Source organism: Stegastes partitus, unplaced genomic scaffold (assembly GCF_000690725.1).
Source record: "Stegastes partitus isolate 25-593 unplaced genomic scaffold, Stegastes_partitus-1.0.2 Scaffold294, whole genome shotgun sequence".
NCBI lineage: Eukaryota > Metazoa > Chordata > Actinopteri > Pomacentridae > Stegastes > Stegastes partitus.
This window is the reverse complement of record NW_007578025.1, coordinates 184,667-204,923: the sequence shown is the minus strand read 5'-3', so window position 1 is coordinate 204,923 and position 20,257 is coordinate 184,667. Positions and strand designations below refer to the sequence as shown.

The 20,257-nt window shown below is 44.5% G+C and overlaps 1 protein-coding gene across 1 annotated transcript in view; it reads left to right on the top strand.

Annotated features, from left to right (window-relative positions):
- The window catches only part of LOC103358159 (MAM domain-containing glycosylphosphatidylinositol anchor protein 2), a 266,805-nt gene that overhangs the window by 175,689 nt on the left and 70,859 nt on the right, over positions 1 to 20,257 (top strand). Inside the window, exons 9-10 of the mRNA XM_008283011.1 lie at positions 8,266 to 8,559; positions 19,750 to 20,022. Coding sequence (XP_008281233.1) covers positions 8,266 to 8,559; positions 19,750 to 20,022 — 567 coding nt within the window. The remainder of the gene's footprint in view (positions 1 to 8,265; positions 8,560 to 19,749; positions 20,023 to 20,257) is intronic.

Genomic DNA, 20,257 nt, shown 5'->3' with positions numbered 1-20,257 from the left:
AAGTCTCACACAGAGCAGATCCCAGCTCCGGACTAACAAGCCCAGCGAGCTGTGAACTGGGATGAAGGGTCCGAACAGCTGTCCCACAGCTGGGCTGCTGTCCTGAGACATCGGCCGTATGACAACAGTAGATGCCACAGTGGTGCCGCTTCCAGAGTGATGTATGCCGTCGCCTGGCAGCATATGTCAGCACAACACCTGTGATGTTTCTGAGCTGCTGAAAGCGCCGGCGCAAAGGGAAACTGTAAACACAAACATGCCGACTCGTGGAGGGAAATCAGAGGGTAGCGGCTCCGCGAGTCGGTTTTCACTTTGTGCTCGCACCATAAAAGATGCTAATAAGACAAGATAACTCAGAACGCTGTGTCTGGTGTACCTGCCTGTAGCCTCAACTGCACCACCTGCAGTCATACTTTATGGAGGTGGCCATCTGGGAAACCACCTCCCCGTCCAGCTGGAAAAATCTGGGAGGGAAACATGAAGAAGAAACACTCTTCCTCTCTCATTAACTACTGTCAGGGCCCCCTGAGCGATGTACATAAACTCTGGTCCTTCCACGGGAGCTGCTCGGTGCTTAGCAGCAGCAAAAAAGAAGTGGAGGTGTGTGTTTATGTGTTTTTAAACTGGGTGTATCTGTTACTCTGCCTGGCTGGGTGGAAAAAAACAAAAAAATACAAAAGGGCAGCATTACAGAGAACAGTGTGGCTACGAATCAAGCTGAGAGTATTGCTCCTGAAAGCATGCTGTTCTACAATCTGAGTCACACGGATTCATGAGGGGTTTGTGAGATTGATTGTAAGATAAGTTATAACATCTCAGGGGGAACGGCGTGGAGCTGGAAAACACACACGCGGCAGTAAGTCAGCGTGATCGGTGGTGTGTCGCCGCAGTCTATCAGTGCACTAAGCCAATTTTAACACATCTCTGGACATTTATTACACCTCGGCAGCACACACATTTTCGCAAACACGTCCGCGGCGGACCTCTGGGGACTCCTCGGTCCGTCCCCCAGAGGTCCGGGACTCAGAGGAACAGAGAGTCCTGTCACATTGCGACCAACTCATTGGCCTCAAGCTGTCTGAACACACAGTCTCACACATACACTCTGCAGGACTTGCAGTAGTAGAGAGAGAGAGAGCGCTATGTTGCCATGGTGATGGGGAGTGATGTCATAGCACTTACCCGAAAAAAAAAAAAAAAAAAAGCAGGGGGGGCAGTGGGAATGTTTATTCTCAAAGACATTCGTATGCACCGCTCCGTATCCCGGCGCCATAAGAAAATGCAAAGTGCCGGATGCTTGGATGTTTTGTGGGTCTGGAGTCGCTGCACCGTGTCCGCTCCACCTATCGGTCTTGGTGGAGGAGGATTCCAGCTGAGAGATGTGTGGCTGCACAAACTTGGAGGTCCAGCTTCGATTTAAGCCAACACACACACACGCGTAGTCGCAGTGTTTACAGTCAGCAGCAGCAGCAGCAGCATCCCATTGAGGAACTGAGGCGGGATCACAGCAGGGTGTCACCCGTGGGCGAAAAGAGGAACACTCAACTGCACACACACACACACATGCACACGCCGAGATATAAAACCCACGTAGAAGCACGCACAAGCATACGCACACAGCGGGCATGCCCTGCAGGCATCACTGGCATTTGGATGGCTTTGGCACAATGAGAGCACAGTGAAGACCAGCAGCAGGCTCTCTGCCACACTGAGCATCTCAGTGGTCAGTCTCACACACAAAGGCAGGGTGTTCGCTTGGAAGGCGAGAGAGCGGCAGCAAGAATGAAATACAGAGCGAGTGTCTGTGTGTGTGTGTTTGCTTTTGTTTGCTTTTGCGTGATGGTGCGGGCGAGAGGGAGACAATGGCAGCTGATAGCCAGTATTTGTGCTGCCAAACCCAATAGGCAGACAACTGTAATTGCCTGCCTAATCTGGGCAGTGGAGAGGCCAGGTGTAATGATGGCAACTCAGTGAATACACCTCTCCTCCACGCGCTAATGGATGCTCGCTGCTCGCCTCCTGTCCTGTTGCTGTCAGCTCACCACTTCACTGTTTGGACCCAAGGAAATGTTCAGGAAAAGTGGAGAAAATATGCGGTGGAAAAGAAATATGTCAGCACTTGACACCCGGCTGCCTGAGTCGAGACGTTGTGTGAATAAAAAAAAAAAATAAACGGTGCGAGGATGAAATGAGCGTCATTGTCTTTGTGGAGATTGATGCTGCTGCAGGTCTTTTGACGGCGGTACTTACCTGCGAGTGGTTCGTTTTCATTATTCTCTCTGCTAATGACGCCGACATGTTAACGCATTACTCACCGGCTTATTAAGTCGTTTCCTTTGATCTGTTGATGGTTTGATGGTTAAAGCAGCATTTATGTGTTTTTATATTAACAATAGAACAAGTGATTAAGACACAACAAAAGGGAAATAATCCCCCGTATCCGCATTTTAGCATCTTCCCACAATATTACTTGCAGGTGTTATTTTAATTCACTACAACAAACATTTTCATCAGTTCAAATAATGTTCCTGTGAGGTTAAAAGTTTACCAGGAACGTTTTACATTCAGAGGATGTCTGCAGAACGTTCTCAAACCAACATTCAACAAATGATTTTCAGTTTGCTAACTTTGCAAAGCCTCCAGCGACAGTTTTTCATAAAATGTTCCTGGAATGAGATGCATTAAGAAAGGTGGAACGTTTTACTTGCAATGTTCTGAAAATGTTTCTAGAGATGAGACGTTTTGCAATATTCAAAATGTTTTAAGAATTTTGGAGAAATGTGGGTCTAACAAGGGCTGCAGGGTGGAGCAGTTGGTAGCACTGTTGTCTCGCAGCAAGAAGGTCGCCGGTTCGCATCCCGGTGGGGGCACCGGAATCTTTCTGCATGTTCTCCCCGTGCAGCGTGGGTTCTCTCCGGGTTCTCCGGCTTTCTCCCACACAGTCCAAAAACATGTTGAGGTTAATTGGTGATTCTAAATTGTCCGTAGGTGTGAATGTGAGTGTGCTTGGTTGTCTGTCTCTAAGTGTAGCCCTGTGATAGACTGGTGACCTGTCCAGGTGAACCTGCCTTCACCCTGAGTCAGCTGGGATAGACTCCAGTCCCCCGTGACCCTAGTGAGGATTAAGCGGTGTTTAGATAATGGATGGATGGATGGATGGGTCTAACAATGTAGTTTAGTGTAACAGAGAACACTATCACATCTGGGAACAAATAAACTTCCTCCTGAAAGCATTACTTTGCAAAACCTTCTCTGTCTCTGCAGAAAAATCTCGCTGGGATAGTTTTATATTTGTGCCCTGGAACTTTAGTATGACTCTAAATGAATGCTCCTGCTGCTGCTCTGCACCACTTGTTGGTTAACACATTATAAAGCAAGACAGTGTTGGTTGGTGTTGTGTGTATCGCTGCCTTCGATTGACCTCAAGTGTATAAAAAAAACCACACTTGCTGCAGCTTTGTTCTTGTTAAAAAAAAAAAACGTTTAAGATTCTCCGCTTCGATTACGACTTCAAGTCAATTTTCAGACCTTGAATTTTTGTATTTTCTCAGTACCGCGGTGCTGGCTGTGGGTCAGATGGTCAAGCGAGTTGTTCACTTGTTGCAGGGCAGCAGGTTCACCGTGAGCTTAGCCTGTGCACTCCGCTTTCAGCAATCACGCTGCAGCTTTTCCAGGAATTGCACATTCTAGTTACTGCGCTTTGCAAGGTTTTGGGGTCCAATTCTTCTGGTCAGTCTGTTTGTGTGGAGTTTAATTATTGCCCCTTTGCTTGCATGAGTTGTCTCCGACGTCCTCCTGCTGTCCAAACATCCTGAGCGTGCTTGGTCGCCTGTCGTCTCCCCGTTACTCTCTGCAGGTACAGCTAATGGATACAAACCCGCCGTAGGAAACAACATTGATCAAATTTCATGGTAAACAAGCCATTATTATCATTTTTATGTGATAAAGCACAACCTTAGGAGAGGCAGCGAATGTTGAGTTTGCCTTATTTCTGCCACTGTGATTTATCTGTGATTCAGGGAAAAAAAAGGGGCGGAAGTAATAACCGACAGTCGGGAGCGCTGGAATGGCTGCGGGATTGTTCTTGCCCCTCACCCAGACAGAAACGGGGTCAAAAGAAATATAGCTGGACTCTGTTTCGTTTTCGCGAGATTGCCCCGTGATTTCATCACCGCGAAACTTCAATGTGGCTTGACTCCATTCCAGCTGCAGCATTGTTTGGGAAGAATGACAGTGATTCGAAAATCATCAGGGAAGCACGACACGGTTTCATCATCGCCGAGGAGATTTTCGCTCCTCAAATTGCTGGCTGTAAACTATTTTTGGGAGCCGTGTGCTACAAAATAGTCTTGGAGTCTGCTGATGGTTTTTTGGACTCACACACAAAAGCGCATGAACACACAAATACACATTCAGAGCACTCTAGGAGCCGGTGCAATTTGCCAGGTTTACTAATTAAACAAATTTACTTGGCCAGCATGCTTGATGAGGAACCAGACTGGCGGATCCAACCTGCTAGATTTTCCTGCTTTCCAAACTTAGAACAGACAAACACACAGACACACTCGGTTTAGCGCGCTGCCGCTACTTCCCCTTCCTCCTCTTATTATTATTACTGGTACGACGATTATTATTATTATTATTATTCATTGTTCGCACTCAGCCAGATTTTAAAATGTCCATTAGAAAAAGGCCAGCCTGTATTTATTGGGTCATATTTTCTTACATGGCCGGCAATAATGCTATATCACCTTTGGGAGGGTTCTGCTGTAAATGCTCTGAATTATACGGTGCTGGAGGAGACAGAGGAGCTGCAACCAGGAGGAGGAGGAGGGCAGGAAGTGAAAAGCTGTGCCGAATGATGGTAATGATGCTGGAGTGAAATGGCGTTAGCTGTGAAAGGCATCTTGGTGATGAGTGTGTGATATGATGATGATAATTATAATGAAAACGTGTCAATGTACGCAACAATACTGATTTCGGTGTTGATTGTAATGCTGCTGCTGCTGCTGCTGCTGCTGACGCTACATTAGAAGGTTAAGGGGAGTGCTCAGGAAGATGTGGAGCTCCTGGTGATGAATGTTTGTGCTTTAAAGGCCGGTGTTTGTGGCTCTGGGCCTTGCAGCTTAATTCACTGTGTAAGCAATCATCATGCAAGAGTGTAAAGATACTGAAAAGTTCCATTGTTTGCTGGGAGACCAACCTAAACAGATGAGTTTTAGGTCTGTGTAGATTCTCACCCATGCTGATCCCAAGTGCTTCAGTAGAAGGACTTGTTTGTTGACCCAGCAGTCCACCTGCACCTAAAGGTAAAAGTCACCTCATATAGAGAGGAGTGAAGGAAGCCATCCATGTACCTAGAGGCAGTGGTCTACAACAGTGGTCCCCAATCACCGGGCCGCACAGAAAGAAAAAAAAAGTTTTATTGTTTTATTTTTATTCCAGTGCGGTCTACAGGGTGTTTTATTTTGAAAAAGTTCATCTTCCCGTCACTTCCATCTGTGCTTGTTTCCCGCACTTAACGGTCAGTTTTCATGCCCGGCCGTTAAACGAAGCCGTCAGTCTAACCGCTGCCGAAATGTATAAAAAAAAAACAAACGTCTCCGGAAAGCTTCTTTGGAAAGTGGGAGAGACTCAATGCTGAGACAGAAGAAAAAGTAAACACATATTTTGCAAGTAATTTTATTCACTTGTGAAACTTTTTAATTGAAAAAAGCTATTATTATTTGTTATGTGCGTAATGACCGGTCCGTAGAAAAATTTCTTGCGTAAAACCGGTCCGTGGTGCAAAATAGGTTGAAGACCGCTGGTCTACAACATCACTTCTCAGATCAGAATCAGAATCAGAATCAGCTTTAATGGCCAAGTACGTACACAACATACAAGGAATTTGGTTTCGGCTGTTGGTGTTGCCCTGGGAATTTGCACGAATAATAGAAATGGGAAAATTAAAAAATAAAATAAAGTAAAATAACTAAAGAAAGAAAAGAATAAAATACAATAAATATTAATGAAAAACAAAACAAGATAATAAGACAAATATATACAAGAATTTACACATCTAGTAGAAAAAGCTTTATGTACATTAGATACTTACAGTCCTGAGATCCCTCCTCATGCACTTCACAACTATTAGCATGTGACCTATGAAACATTTGTTTAAAAAAAAACGCCCGTATTATTCACATCTACAGATCCATCTCTTTGCTATACCTGCTTCATATAGAACATGCAACTCTAGGAAGAGCCGATTGCTGAAAAGCTGCTGCAGCTTTCCTGTACTTCCTACGAAGTTAGAGAAGATAAAGCATTATCTCTGCAATAAACACCTAAATTGGATATTCAGCAGGTTGAAAGCAGCACTATGATCCTTTAAAACCATTAGCTTCATGTAAAAACACCTCATAAATGATGACTTATCAGAAATCGCAACCTGGTCCTGCTGTTGCTTCAGTTTCTTCTTCCAGACAAGCAGGCAGCCTCTCCACCTTTATTCTTTATTTGTTTAGTTAAGTCACCCTGTTGTAAGTCTGGTCCCCACTTCCTCCTGCCTTTATGCTAAGCTACACTTAGGCTACATCCACACTTTTAACAGTTTCTGTCCAGATTAATGTTTCAGCACCAATAATCTGTGTGCATACCTGAAAAGCGTGGTGTGTGCAGGTGTGAACATAAAGCAGGGCGTCGGTTGCTCAGGTGTAGAAAATACCACAGAGGAAGAACAGCGATCTGGAAAAGGACGGCGAGGTCATGGACAGCTGTCATTCATTAGCCATGTTGAATTAACCAATGCCGATCTTTGCTTTCTTCCCGGAGAACAGCCGCATGATGGGAGCGTGATGAATCAGACGAGTGATAATTAGGACTCGGTTCCAAAGCGAACATCAGCGTCTGAGTCATCGTTTCCAAAAGTCTTTGCCCAGACTAAAATGCAACTCTGGAGTTTTCGAGCTAAAATGTGCCAGCAGTGTTTCCAAAAGCGTCTTTTTTTTTTTTTCAGAGACGTGTGGACACTTGGCGTAAACACATTAGAAGCGAAACTGTATCGGTGTGGATGTAGCTTCAGTCTCCTCCTGCTTCAAATAAACCGTACAAACCTGAGCATGGTGCCGATCCTCAGCAACGTCTTGACAACGTACGACAACTGGGGGCTCGTCCGAGATCGAATCAAACCAATTTAGGTTTGGTTTGTGTTGCTGCTGGTTTGTTGAATAGAAATTGGACAAATTGCAGTTTGCTTGCTGGTTAAATGTCAGATTTTGCGGCGTATCATACATGAGTTTCACAGTTTTCCCTTTCTGAGATGGAGAGAAATGTTTTCGTCCTTTTGTCTGTTTTGTTTCTACTTAGGTTGGATGTGATAAGTGCTCTGGCAGCGTGCGTTTGAGATGTCAGCGTAGTTAATGGAGTTTCTTCCATTAAGTTTGGTGACAGGCTCTTATAGGTTTTTTTGCAGCTTTATCCTTAAGTGTCACTAAAAATGTGATCACATCTGTGTCTGTCTGGGTAAAACTCTAAGACTTTCTGGACTCGCAGATTATCAAAGTGTTGAACTCTTGCTTTGATTAGCTCATTACCTTTTATTTTTATCACACAGAGCTGAATAACCGCAGAAAGCAGATCATTGTTGCTTTGGAGTGACACTTTGGAGACCTCTGCATGATCTGTTTCTGTTAAATCCACTCGAACATCAGTTAAGCAGAGTTGTGTAAAGCACGCTGACTGTGTTGATAACTTGTTTGTGAAGACTGTGCCTCAGACTCGGCTGGACTAATCCCTTGTCGGACTAATTTGCCTAATCTTCATGGTTCTTGAGTCTTGATGGGAATGCAAACAGGGATGTGACTTTTAATTCGTAGTTTAGTGCATGTGTTAAATTCCATTGGCTCCTCAGTACCTGAAACAAAAAAAGGGCTGTTATTGATTATTTTAAGTGCATTTGCTTGTCATTGCATTGCTCATTGTTTGCCATTTGCTTGACGACATTCCTCACTGCTGCCCTCCGTGATGGTTCTCGCTCAGATTGTCCAGCTGTTGGCCATCGCTGCTGCTGCTGCTAATCTCTGCATGGTCCTTTCCATACAAGCTGTGTATGTCGCTGCGACTCATTGCCATTGGATGCTCATTCGCTTCCCCCCCCTCCGCTCCATGTGCCTCTTTACGCCACTTCTTCCCCTCTCCTCCGAGTCGACCATTTCCTCTTACCCCGCCTGCTGACTTTCTAGAGCCCCATATCAGTCCCTCCTTTGTTTTTCTCTTTCTTAGTTCCCCCCAACCTGACAGTCCCACGGGGCAAGTCGCCCCTGGTGGCCCGCGAGGGTGACACAGTGGAGCTGGAGTGCCTTGTTTCAGGGAAGCCCAAGCCCATCATCCTGTGGTCGCGGGCGGACAAGGAGGCGCCGATGCCCGACGGCAGCATGCAGATGGAGAGCTACGACGGCGTGCTGCGTATTGTTAACGTGTCCAGGGAGATGACGGGCTCGTACCGCTGCCAGACCAGCCAGTACAACGGCTTCAACGTGAAGCCCCGGGAGGCCGTGGTGGAGCTGATCGTGCAATGTGAGTAGACGGGCCGTGGGTATCGTCGACATGATGCAGGTTTCTACAAACGATGCGCCGCGATGTGTTCTCTTTGCATGCAGTGTAATTAATCTTCATGGGTTTTTTTGTTTTTTTTATTCCAGTGTGGCTGAAATGTAACGTTCACCCATTTCTTTCCATTCATCCGAGTCCCCCCTTTAGCCTCAGTCAGGTCTGAGAGGAAGCAGCTCCGACTCCAACTCGTACGCTAAGGGGAGGACTTTATCTGCCGAGTGTGAACCGAGCAGAACTAATATGAAGAGAAGCACAAAGCTCTAGATACTCGTGTCCACACTTGTTAGCGTTTGTCTTGGTGTGTGTGTGCAGGCTCATGTCAGAGACGACCCAAAGACTGGCTGCCATATCCCCAGGCAGGTCTTAGACCCCCCACTGCCGACGCTCAATGAGAAACCCCCGTTTCCCTTCTTTTAAGACGTGACATTCAAAGATAGCTTAACGGCTAATTAGTTAGCGGCTAATTTATTCCCACTGGTATTCGTTTTTGTGTTCATTTATGGACGTCTGAATGGGAATATTTCGAAATGAGCGCCGGGGATTCAAAGCGGTGTCACTCACTGAAGCAGCCGGGGATGGTTTTTTAAAATTTTTTTCCACCCTCTGCCGAAACAAAAAAAAAAAAAAGGAAGGGAAGATGGATAGGAAGGAAATGAAAGCGATCCGTTCAGTGTTCTTACCATTCTCTGGCAAGTGATTATAGGAAATAGAAAAAGGGAGTCTGGTAGCTGCCATTGTTTTCCTCGTGGCCTACTTAGTTAATCCATACATTCTTCAACTTACGCCTCATCTGAGCAGAACCTGTGCAGCCGAACGTCGCTCTTAAAGAACTGTGAAATATATGGAAATGCTGTGGTGCTGACTGCCATGTTTTTAGCGTCTTCATCATCAGACTCGTCAAACCTCGGCTGCAGGAAAAGTATGAATAACTGAGCCGCAGCTCAACCGGTGTTTGGATTCGAGATGAACTTCCTCTACTGTGATTAAAGGAGAACAAACCGTTCTGTTTTTACCAACGTGGATTAATTCTCACTTGTTTTATTCTCGCCTTTTCGCGTTTCCACCGTGTGTTAAGAGAATTAATGAAGTTCTGATGTGTTTTTCAACAAGACTGTGTTGAATTTTTCTTTTTTTTGCCTGAATTGATTATGATTACGCCGTGATGACAGCCCATATCAAAGGTTAGTGGCTTTGCTACGCACCAATGCTAACACCACAAAGTAAACAAAGGATTTAGACTCTAAGATGCCCTTCATTAATTAGCAGCTCTCGGTGGATCTGCTGCTTCAGAGGGCGTCGTGGGATTGAACAAATTGTTAAATGGAAAATTCAAAGAGAACAAAAATGGTATTTTGTTGTTTTTTGTTAAGTAAAGCCAAAAGCTGACTCCGTCTTCGTGCTCCGTACTTTAATAGCACCATATTAGAATATCTTTCTTTAAAAAAACCACAGTTGTGAAGTGAATGGATGCTGCTGTTTCCTCGGAGCGGTTCGGTTGCCACGAGCAGCAGCAGGTCACAGTGACCCGGCCGAGCAGCAGGGCCGCGAACCGGATTCTGTAGCGCAATTACAGCTGCAAATAAGCTCAGCGCAGAAGCTTTTTGGTCAACAGCAATGATTATAAAGCATTCATTTATTTATTTATCTTCCTGCTTTTGATGCGGCAACACATACCGCAGCCTTGGATGCAAATTAGTGAAACAGAGAGGTGATACGCTTAAACGGTGTCGACTTCAAACACAAAAAGGCTTTTAATTGAGTTGACCATCTATGCAAAAAAGAAATATGCTGCTCATAGTAAAAGACAAAGAATAAGAAAGCTGAACCAAACTTTCATGCATCTGCTTCACATTCTGCATCATCGTGGCTGCTAGAGATCATCAGTGGGGGAGAGTAACTGAGTACATTTACTCAAGTATTGTACTTACATGCACTTAATGCATTTATCTGACAGTATTTCTACGTTGCTGTATTGGCGCTTTGCTTCAATTAATAAATGGAATTCCTCTTCCACAGCTTTAGATAATAAAATGCCATTTAGATGGTTCACCAATGAGTTTTCACATCATTATGCACCAGATATTAAATAGTCCATATTAATTATCCGTCAGCTGATGTGACATGAATATAAATTAAGTTTTTGCTTCTTCTCAAAAGTCTGCGTTGAGGGAACAAAAGTGTAAAGTAACTAAGTAAAATTACTCAAATAATGTACTTAGGTACAAATGTGAGGTGTCGTGGTGTATTTTTAGAAGGAGGAAAGTGTTTGGGGGACTATTACTATTACTATTACTATTACTATTCAAATGCACAATATGCTCAATTTATCAAGATGACATGTAAAGAAAAAGATGTTTCCTGTTTTTTATTAACTGGAGAAGCATCATTAAGATAAATAAACATGTACATTATAGCATTTAATTGGTGATGCTGATACTGCTGCTAGTTTTCAGTGGTGGAAAGTAACTAAGTACATTTACTCGAGTAATGTACTTCAGTGCAATTTGGGGTATTTTGCTGAAGTATCTCCATTTTATGCTACTTTGTACTCACACATTGTACTTTTTACTACATTTTTCTGACAGCTTTAGTTACTTTACAGCAAATGACGGCTTTAAAATCTTTCAAATTACTGAATAATATGAAACACAGTGTTTTACAGTAAATTAAGCCACCTGACAGAATATGAAACGACAAAAATCAGCTCTACCTCATTACATGTCGATGGCATCTCGATTATTATAAACCTCTTTGCTGTCTAATGAGTAATTATACTTGAAGTACACTCTTACATACTTGTGCTTCGGTACAGGTTGAAGTATAGGATGTATTTTTCAATTGTGGCATTTCTACTTTTACTTAAAAGATCCGAGTGCTTCTTTCCACCACTGAAGGATTGATTTGGTTTCCCTGCTGCTCATCTGCATACACTATTCATCACACACACAACATCCCATAGCATAAGAAAATTAAGATAAAATGTCAGCTGTAGTGCAGAAATTAAAATCAGCAAAGCAGCCGTCGCAGCGTTGATCACAGATGAGCTGCAAGTGTTAATTCAGCGCTCGGAGCTGCATCTCGTGTCAAATAACGGTTTGAGGAAGAAGCCAAAGTTGAACCTCAGTCTGGAAACGGCGTCGGATCTAATAAAGAGTTTTCATAAAGATGAGAAGGCGGCCGAGAAGGAACCAATAAGACCAAGAAGAGCAGATAAAAGAAATGTAAATGCGCAGCGTATTGAATCCCGCTGTCTGGTGTGACAGATGATCTCAAAGGCAGAGAGACTCTCGGACGATAAATCTCCGCGACCTAAAGTAGCCGCGAAAAGTATAAGAAGTGAAACTCCGCTCGACAGTTTTGTATTTTACATGCGTTACGTACTTTCTTAACCCCAGTTAGATCCAAAATGGTGCAGCAAAAGCCTTTAGGAGTGTTTTCAGGAAGGAAGCGATTCTCAGGACCTTTAAATGACCCCGTCTCAGAGCGGAGGTCACCCTCAAGGAAAAAAAAACCTCTCTTCTGACATCCAAGCGTGGAAGGTCGGCTCTTATCGCACTCCGCTGCCGCTTCACACAACACATCGACGGACAGCGGACACGGGTTTTCTTCCTGTTAGCGACACCGAGATGGAAGTTTAAAGAGACTCCGGTGCCTTTAAATCGATTCTTCTTCTTCTCGTCTTGACTTACGGTTGCAGGTTTGCTACGCTTCGGCGCAAGACCGGCGGCGGCGGCGGCGGCGGAGCGCATCAATTCGCTCCCGATAATTCCGTCTGTTCCTTTCAACACAATTTATTCAGGGAATGCAATTATTTCTCATTATGTGGTATTATTTTAATAAACCACCTCTCTCTCTCTCGCTACACTTCTTGATGTCATGCAGCACTTTCATCTGTTCTCCATCTTCAAAGCAGAACACATAATGAAGAGACTTATTAGGGCTTTGGTATTGATAAATCAATCATTCTGCCATGTTCCTGCTTCTGAGCCAGTTCTGTTTGTCAGACTCTTGTTACTTATTAATAGTTGGCATCAAAGCCCGAGTTTTAAAAAAGCACAAACAATCCGCACTTGAGTTGTTAGATTGCTCTGACACACTCGTGTCCTCCGTGCGAGCTCGCCGACGCTGTTTACCACGTTTGCCAAGTACAAAGACCTTTGTTCACCTTTCTCAGCTGGAGAATTTACTTTATTAATCTGGCCCCGCTTTTGTTGTTTGCGCCGTACGCCTGTCGGTATGCCCCCTCCCTGCTTTCTCTTGGCCTGTCTCGTGGTGTGTAAGCACAAGCCAATCCCTCTGAGATGCTTTCCTCGCCTGCATTTCCAGGTCCCAGCGTGAGCCGCCCGCCTTTGGTGGTGAGCCATGTGCAAAGCCGCGTTTAGTAACTTGATCAAGGGACCGAGGTACAGTCCTCTGAAGCAAAGAGCATTAGAGGCGTGAAGGAACGACTCTGGCAAGTCAACAGCTTTGATATGTAAAAACCTGCATCTGTTGGCTGGCAGAGGCGACGCCAGGAGGAGAGGTAGAAGGGAAATGGAAGACGTCTGCCTTTAGAGGCGTCGCTCTAATAGAATTGCAAACGCCAAATCCCTAGCTGTGACACCCTAATGTTCTTAGTCAAACTGACTTGGCATGGTCCAGGGGCTTGAGAGAAGAAGAAGAAGAAGCAGCACAGAGAAAATGGAGAGAGAGGTGGTCTTCTGTCCTAGATACCACCACTGTCTGTCTGTCAGAGTTATCAACTTCTACTTCAGCCCAGATGCTTCCTTCTGTTCCCGCTCGCGTCGGCCGCGACATCTGCCCGATGCTGTCGTCGCCCTGAGCGAGCACCTCGCTATCTGACATACATCAAAAAGACACGCCGGCGTAAGGAGCTCCTGTCTGGCCAGAAGTAATGAGCAGAATTACATGATTATTGTTTTTAATTAATTTTCCTTTCTGCGTCGGGAAGGCCCGCAACGCCGGGGCCCCCGAGGCCCCGCTTCTAATGTGAAGCATTCCAGAGCGGTTCGCATTAGCCCAACGCCAACCCAACGCCGGCAGATTAATCTGTGGCATTAGAGCGGGGCTCACACGCCGCATTTGGGGGATGAAATTTTAATAACCTTTCTTTCTTTTTTTGGTGGAACAATGTTGAATTGATCAGCCGCAACAAATCCACACCATAAAAGGTCAGCGGATGTGTAGGTTGTAAACAGAAGCTCAGACAGAATAATTCATAACTTGGTCCGAGCTAAAGCTATTAGCGGATCACCGGGCCATTCCTCCTCGCTGCCAAGAATCTACATTGATTACCATTAATTGTATATTTAAGTTCATAAATTATCCCTGCGTTTTAATAACAATATGGTAATGCAGATGGTGCTTAAGTTCATTGTTTGATTGCTGCATCGCGAGGGAAGGAGGGCGCGCTGATGCGAAGCAGCGTTTCTCTACATTATTCAACACAGAGACTCATTATGAATCAGATGAATCAGGGCTATCATTTCATATTCTGTATATATCTGTTTGACTTCCTAATGAATGTTTTTTTTCCTCTATCAAGACTTGATATGGAGGCATGTAACGCTACAAAGGTTATTCTCCCGCTAGAACGCTTCGATCCAAATCCGAGGCCTTTGTGTTTTTTTTGTTGTTGTTGTTGTTTTAAATACTCCTACTGGTGCAAAAATGTGACATAGAGCTGTGATTTGTCACGTTAATCTCACCAGCGATGAATAAACGAGCACCCAGGACGTCTCGCAGGTTGTAAGGTGGATGTATTTTACATGAGCGTTTCCGTTTTGTTCTTCTTTATACGTCTGCTCAACCTCAGTTCGGTGGTAAATAATGTATTTTTCACTCCACGAACGTGATATAATGTACAACTCACTGTAAAATATCAAACCATCAGCGGGTCTCAGACGTTTTTTTTTTTGGCTCGTGAGCGTCTGGATGGCACATTTTAGATAAGAGTTGTTAACAGATTGCTCCTCTAGGCTCACTGCATTAGACTCAAAGATATAAAACTATCTGATATTTTATAGAAAAGCAAAGATTTAATCCGAAATCTAAAATCTGATCCAATGTGCTCGTCGTCTCCGCACTTTTCTTTCCTCCGTTAACCCCATTAATCATCTCGTGACCCTTCAGATTTTAGCTTTATCTGGTGTAAAACATCTCAGCAGTTCTTCCACCGCCTTCCTACGCCGCTGCATTAGTGCTTTTACTCGAGATGTGAATGGCTTTTCTTGTGTTCAGACGCCTTACTTGGGTAAAGAACCAACACGTATGGACAGCAGTGGAAGAAGCACTGAGATGCTTGCAATAAGATAAAGTATGTGATGATGATTGCATTACAAGTCAAAGTCCTGCAGAGATCCTGCAAAAGTCTTACTTCAGAAGTACATAACAGGACAGTAGAAGTCTTGGTTTGGACCCTCTGACTGCTATCATATGAGATCAGTGAAGCATCAGTGTGTCAGCAGCAGGTTGGAGCTGCTGCAGGTTTGAACTACTTTATGTCCACGTTTGTATTCAGGGACAGAAGATAAATCTCAAGGCTCCAAACATGATTAATGGGAGAGAAAGATCCACAAACTGTTTTCCGTTTTGTTTTTTGCTGAGTTATCGACTCATTGGAACGTTTAACGACATGAAACAGAAGTTTGGAGGTAAAAATCACTGTCTGGTGGAGCCGTTACTACACGCTGCTTTTTGTATGAAGCAACAAAGGTTGAGATTTTAATCTTTTACCGTATTTCAAAGCCGGTTATGTTACCCACTGTGTAAAAACTTAATCCTAAGAGTAACTACAGCTGTCAGATCACTGTACAGGAGTACAGAATGCAGTATTTTTCTCTGAATGGAAGGAGAAAGTAGCAGAAAATGGAAATATTCAAGTACAAGTAACATAAAATTGTACCAAAGTACAGTACTGGAGTAAATGTACTCAGTTACTTTGCACCACCGGTTACAACAGAACATCTTTGCATCACTATCAACAACTTGTGCAGTAATACGAACCTTTATTTACTGCAGAAAGAGCCGAACTTTTGAGTTTTTCTTCTCTTCCCGAGTAAATACAAACTCAAAATTGCTCACTTTTTTATTTTTTATAATTTTTTGACAAATTCAATTTAATGTACTCCACAGCAGTTATTCCATTTTTTTTCCCCCAAAACACTTTGAAGCTAACATTAATACAAGTTCCTCCTTTTAATGTTTTTTTTTTTTTTTTTTATAATGACAGCCTTGAAAATGAGCAGCATTAATGAGAACATGGGAACACTCATCATTTCTGTTAATAAAGAGAAAGACAAGAGGAAAAAAAGACCTCTTCTACAAATAAATCCTGTTAAATTAAAATGCAATCTGTGTGGAGATCAGTAACGTCACAAAAAGGAAAATGCATGTTATTTGCATGTCAGACCACATGTGGGAGTGCAATCTGTGACCTCGTTAACATGCACATGTAGTGTTTTTAATGCTAACCGATACTCATGGCTGAGCATTTCCACCTTAAAGCTGCAGGCCAGAGTTTCGTATGTAACCAACCTGAAGCATCAGTCTGGTCAGTTTGTAGGGGAGCTGGTGTGCTGAGCTGCAGTAAGTGGGGGATAAAAAAAAAGAGGCACGGACTTCAAAGATCTGCACATTGTAGATGAATAAAAGAGTTCCATCTAAGCTATTTCAAGGCAGGAAATGATTGTTTTCACACATAAAAAGCTTCTAAATATGTAACTGATGCACAGAGATTAGTTTTTTTGGTTTCATCGGTGACCAGACGGGAAATTTCACCAAAAAAATCCACCCAGAAACTTAAAACGTATTCAGCTACGAAGGAAACAGAACCCGTACAGGAGCGCCGCTTATGATCTGGGACACGCCGTGATTGCTGACAAGTCGTTCGCTCCCACTTTGCATGTTGAAATCAGATCCAATTGCCGACGCAATCAGAAAAACAAGAGCGCCTTTTAAGACCAGATGCAGTCGCACAAACCTGGGAACAGCATCCAGATACAGATCGCATGACAGCAGCGACGTTACTCTGCTGCTATCTGGAGCAAATTAGTGCTGTGGATAATCTACATTATCCTGATTCAAGCAAGCTGTTGTATTAGGCTACAGGCAGTTTCATTCCCAGCCTGTATCAGCAGCCTCCTTATTTGTTTGTGTCGGCTGTGTGCTGTTTGTCATTTTAGTGAATACCAGCTTTTATATGGGAATTTAGAGTAATAACATGCCAGGGGCCGCCGGGGCCATGTCAGGGGCACTTAGTGTGCCGCACTAAGTGCTTTTAAGTACATTTTGCTGATAATAGCTCATGTTGCTTTAATTAAATTGGATTTCGAATGCAAGACTTTTGCTTGTAATGGAGTATTTTTAGATTATTCAATTGGTACTTTAACTTGGGTGGAAATTATCTGAGGGCTTCTTCCAGCCCTGTCGTCCTCCGAGCCCTGAGGGGGAAACTTTCAGACGAAAAAAAAAAAAAAGGATGAAAGAGAAAGACCAAATGAACGTTTGACACTCCTCCAGCTGTGAAGAAAGCACCCACACACGCTTCATGTTCACATGCACAGACTGTATCTGCTCTCGCAGGCTCGCCCTGGGGAGCTCCGTGTCCTCCTCTTCATGAAGAAAACCCGTTTTGAGTGAAGTTCGGTGCGAGCCGGTCGAGCCGCCTTCCAGAAACGCTTCACCAACGCTTCCTAAACATGCATAAAAACACACGTCTTCTCTTTTGCAGGCCTCCTCCCTGTAGGTGTCGGTCGGGGAAAAGGCCTCGGCGCAACCTAAATGTTGTTTTTCCTCCACATTACTGTCAAGGTATCCACCGGTGACTGATGATGGATTGCGTCTCGGCCAGTACTCGGGCTTTTCCCTCGGCCTGTGACTTACAGCAACTCTGAGCTCCGGCTGCCCTTCGCTGCTGCACTAACCACGGCGAGCGGCGCTCAGGGACTTTCACCCAGGACCTTTCCGCTCCTTTCTCCTCGCGTTCGCCGGGCAGCTGTTTCGTAGGAAATGCACAAGGGGGGCTCGATGAGGCATATGCCCTTGTTTAAAGGATTTTTTTTTGGTTATATAAGAGATTTTTTTTTCTGCTGCAGACCCGTACTCTGTCTTCATTTGTCTTTCTATGTGAATGGAACTGCACTTACTGCAATTTGGTCTAGTGCCACTCAGCTAGCTGTGATTCAGTGCCGCACACAAACCTACAATTTTAATGTGATAAGTAGAGTTTCTGCCCCTTCTTTTGGAGTCAGGGATAAACCTTTGGGTTTGGGTAAAAGCCCAGGCGGGGCTCATTTGAAGGAGGAACTGATTGCTGTTTCGTTTAGATGGAAACCACTTCAGTCTGCACGTCTTGAGCGGCTTCAGGTGAAACCTTTTTCGTTTTAGCCTCCTGGAAGATCCGTGTTTGCGTCCCCTCATGTGTTGTGATTTATTATTTCTTCGCACTTCAGCCCGTCGTTATCTGATCTAATGGTGTGTCATTAATCACAGGAGCTTGCAGAGCGGATTGCAGGATGCTGCGTGTTGAGCGGTAATTAGAAACGAGGGCAAGGATGTTAGAAAATCCCACTTCGGACTGTTGTATGTTGTTTTGCATTCGGTATGATGCTTGGCGGCCCACGTTTCCTCCCCGCGCACCTCTCTGGCCTCGTGGACCTGCCCTGCTCTCCAGCCCGGGGTGAGCCGAACTCAATTATACGCAGCAGAAAAACAACATTTTAAAGTTGCGAAAGAGACAAAAAAAAAACAAAAAAAAACCATACAACCTCGAAAAACTTTAGCACATCTTTAAAATATCGTCTGATTAAGGCTGCAGATAATGACATTAATAGTGTTATCAAATTATATGCTGCGAATTTTAATACACTGTTCGTTTAATTGCATATCCTATCAAGTTTGGAAGGCTCAGTAATTAGATTATATTACTGAGTGTGAATAATGTAGAAGATTATGTTGCAGATTACAGTTTCAATCAGGTAATCAGTGATCTGTAACAGATTACATTTTGAAAAATAGCATCTCCAGCTCCGGCTATAGCTACCGCCTCCCCTTTACTCTGTCAGGAATTATGCAAATTCCAGGCAATTAAGGGGCTCCATGTCATTCTATCTCTTCCCCACAGCATTCACTGTTGTTTTTCGAGCCCCGTCGTGACTTTTGTCGAGCATCTGCGCGAGCTTGTCAAAGAGCGAAGATGCTTAAAATGGGGAAATTATTCATAACCGCACAGCCGAGCACTTTGCACGCATTTGTGTCCTCGCCCGTACGCCGGCAAACATTTAACATGTGTTAATAAAAACATCCCACATGTTAAACTCGGCGGAAGCGAGAGTCTCGGGTTTGCTCCGAGGTCACTCAGCTCCCCCTGATTTGGCTGCCAGACTAAATAATTCACGGCGAGGTTGTCTGTGTGGGAAGAGGTGAAGTCTGTCAGAAGCTCAAATAAGTTATTAATTTTCCATTTTTTGAAAGCTTGAGGTGCACTTCATCATCCCGTTACCAATTTTCTGTGAAGCGTGACTGATTTTTGTTCCAGTTTTTGGTTTTTTTTTTCTCCTGCAGAATTGATCTTCCTGCAGCCCATCGCCGGTCTCCACACAATTGTTTTCATTTTTCATCTGTTGCTGAGGTGTATCGACTCCGCGCCGCCGATTGTTTAAAGTTTACCTACAATCTGCTTAAATCTCATCTTTTTGTCTCTGCTCCTATTCATAGAGTCTCGTCTATAATGCCTGTGAATGATTTAAATACCTGCTGCTTTCTTTCCAGCGACGTCCTTCTGAGGTCGAGTCCGTCGCCCGCAGACATTTTCCGTTACAAAACGTCCTTGTTTAGGTTTTTAAATATATTTATATACCTGCAGCTCTTCTGCGTTTAGTATTCTGACCACCTTCTCTGTCTTCCAGATATTTTTCTCTCTGTGCATACCTGTGGAGGTCAGAGACTTCCGAGTTTCACCGAGAGGGCCTTCACCTGCAATAGCATCCGTCTTGTGTTAGATGTCAATCCACATCCCTCCCACTCACTCGCTTTTCTCTTCCTTTTGTGTGTTTGTTTTTTTATATCTCCTCTGCACCGGCATCCTTGACACACTTTCCTGTCCCTTTTCTAATGTCGAGCGACCTCGTCTAAGCGTCTCCGTCTCGCACTCAGACCCTCCGACAGTGGAGCCGGTGTACATGGAGATGCGTCAGGGCCTGGGGAGGCCGGTGGTGATGACCTGCAGGGTCCTCCGAGCCCACCCCTCCCGGGTGCTGCGATTCGAGTGGCTGCTGTCCAACCGGCTGCTCCACGCCGGGGCCTTCGACGCCCAGAGGGACGAGACGGAGTACACCATCCGCAGCCTGAACCGAGACGGCTGGGGCGAGTACACCTGCAACGTCATCAACGAGGCCGGAGCAGGGAAATGCACCTTCCAGGTTACAGGTAAACGTTGGTCTTTTGCTTTTTCTTTCAGCTCCAGGGCCTGTAAGGTTTGCAATGATGTGTGACTCAAACAGGAGAAGAGGTAGACTTGTGACAACAGTTGCCAGCAGATTGTCATTAGCAGCTCCTGACGTGTCACAGTTAAATACGTCAGACTGACTCATAGGCCCACAAATACTGGTGCTAATGAAACCTCATTTATACAACGATTCTCTTCCCGACGTCGCAAAGTTCG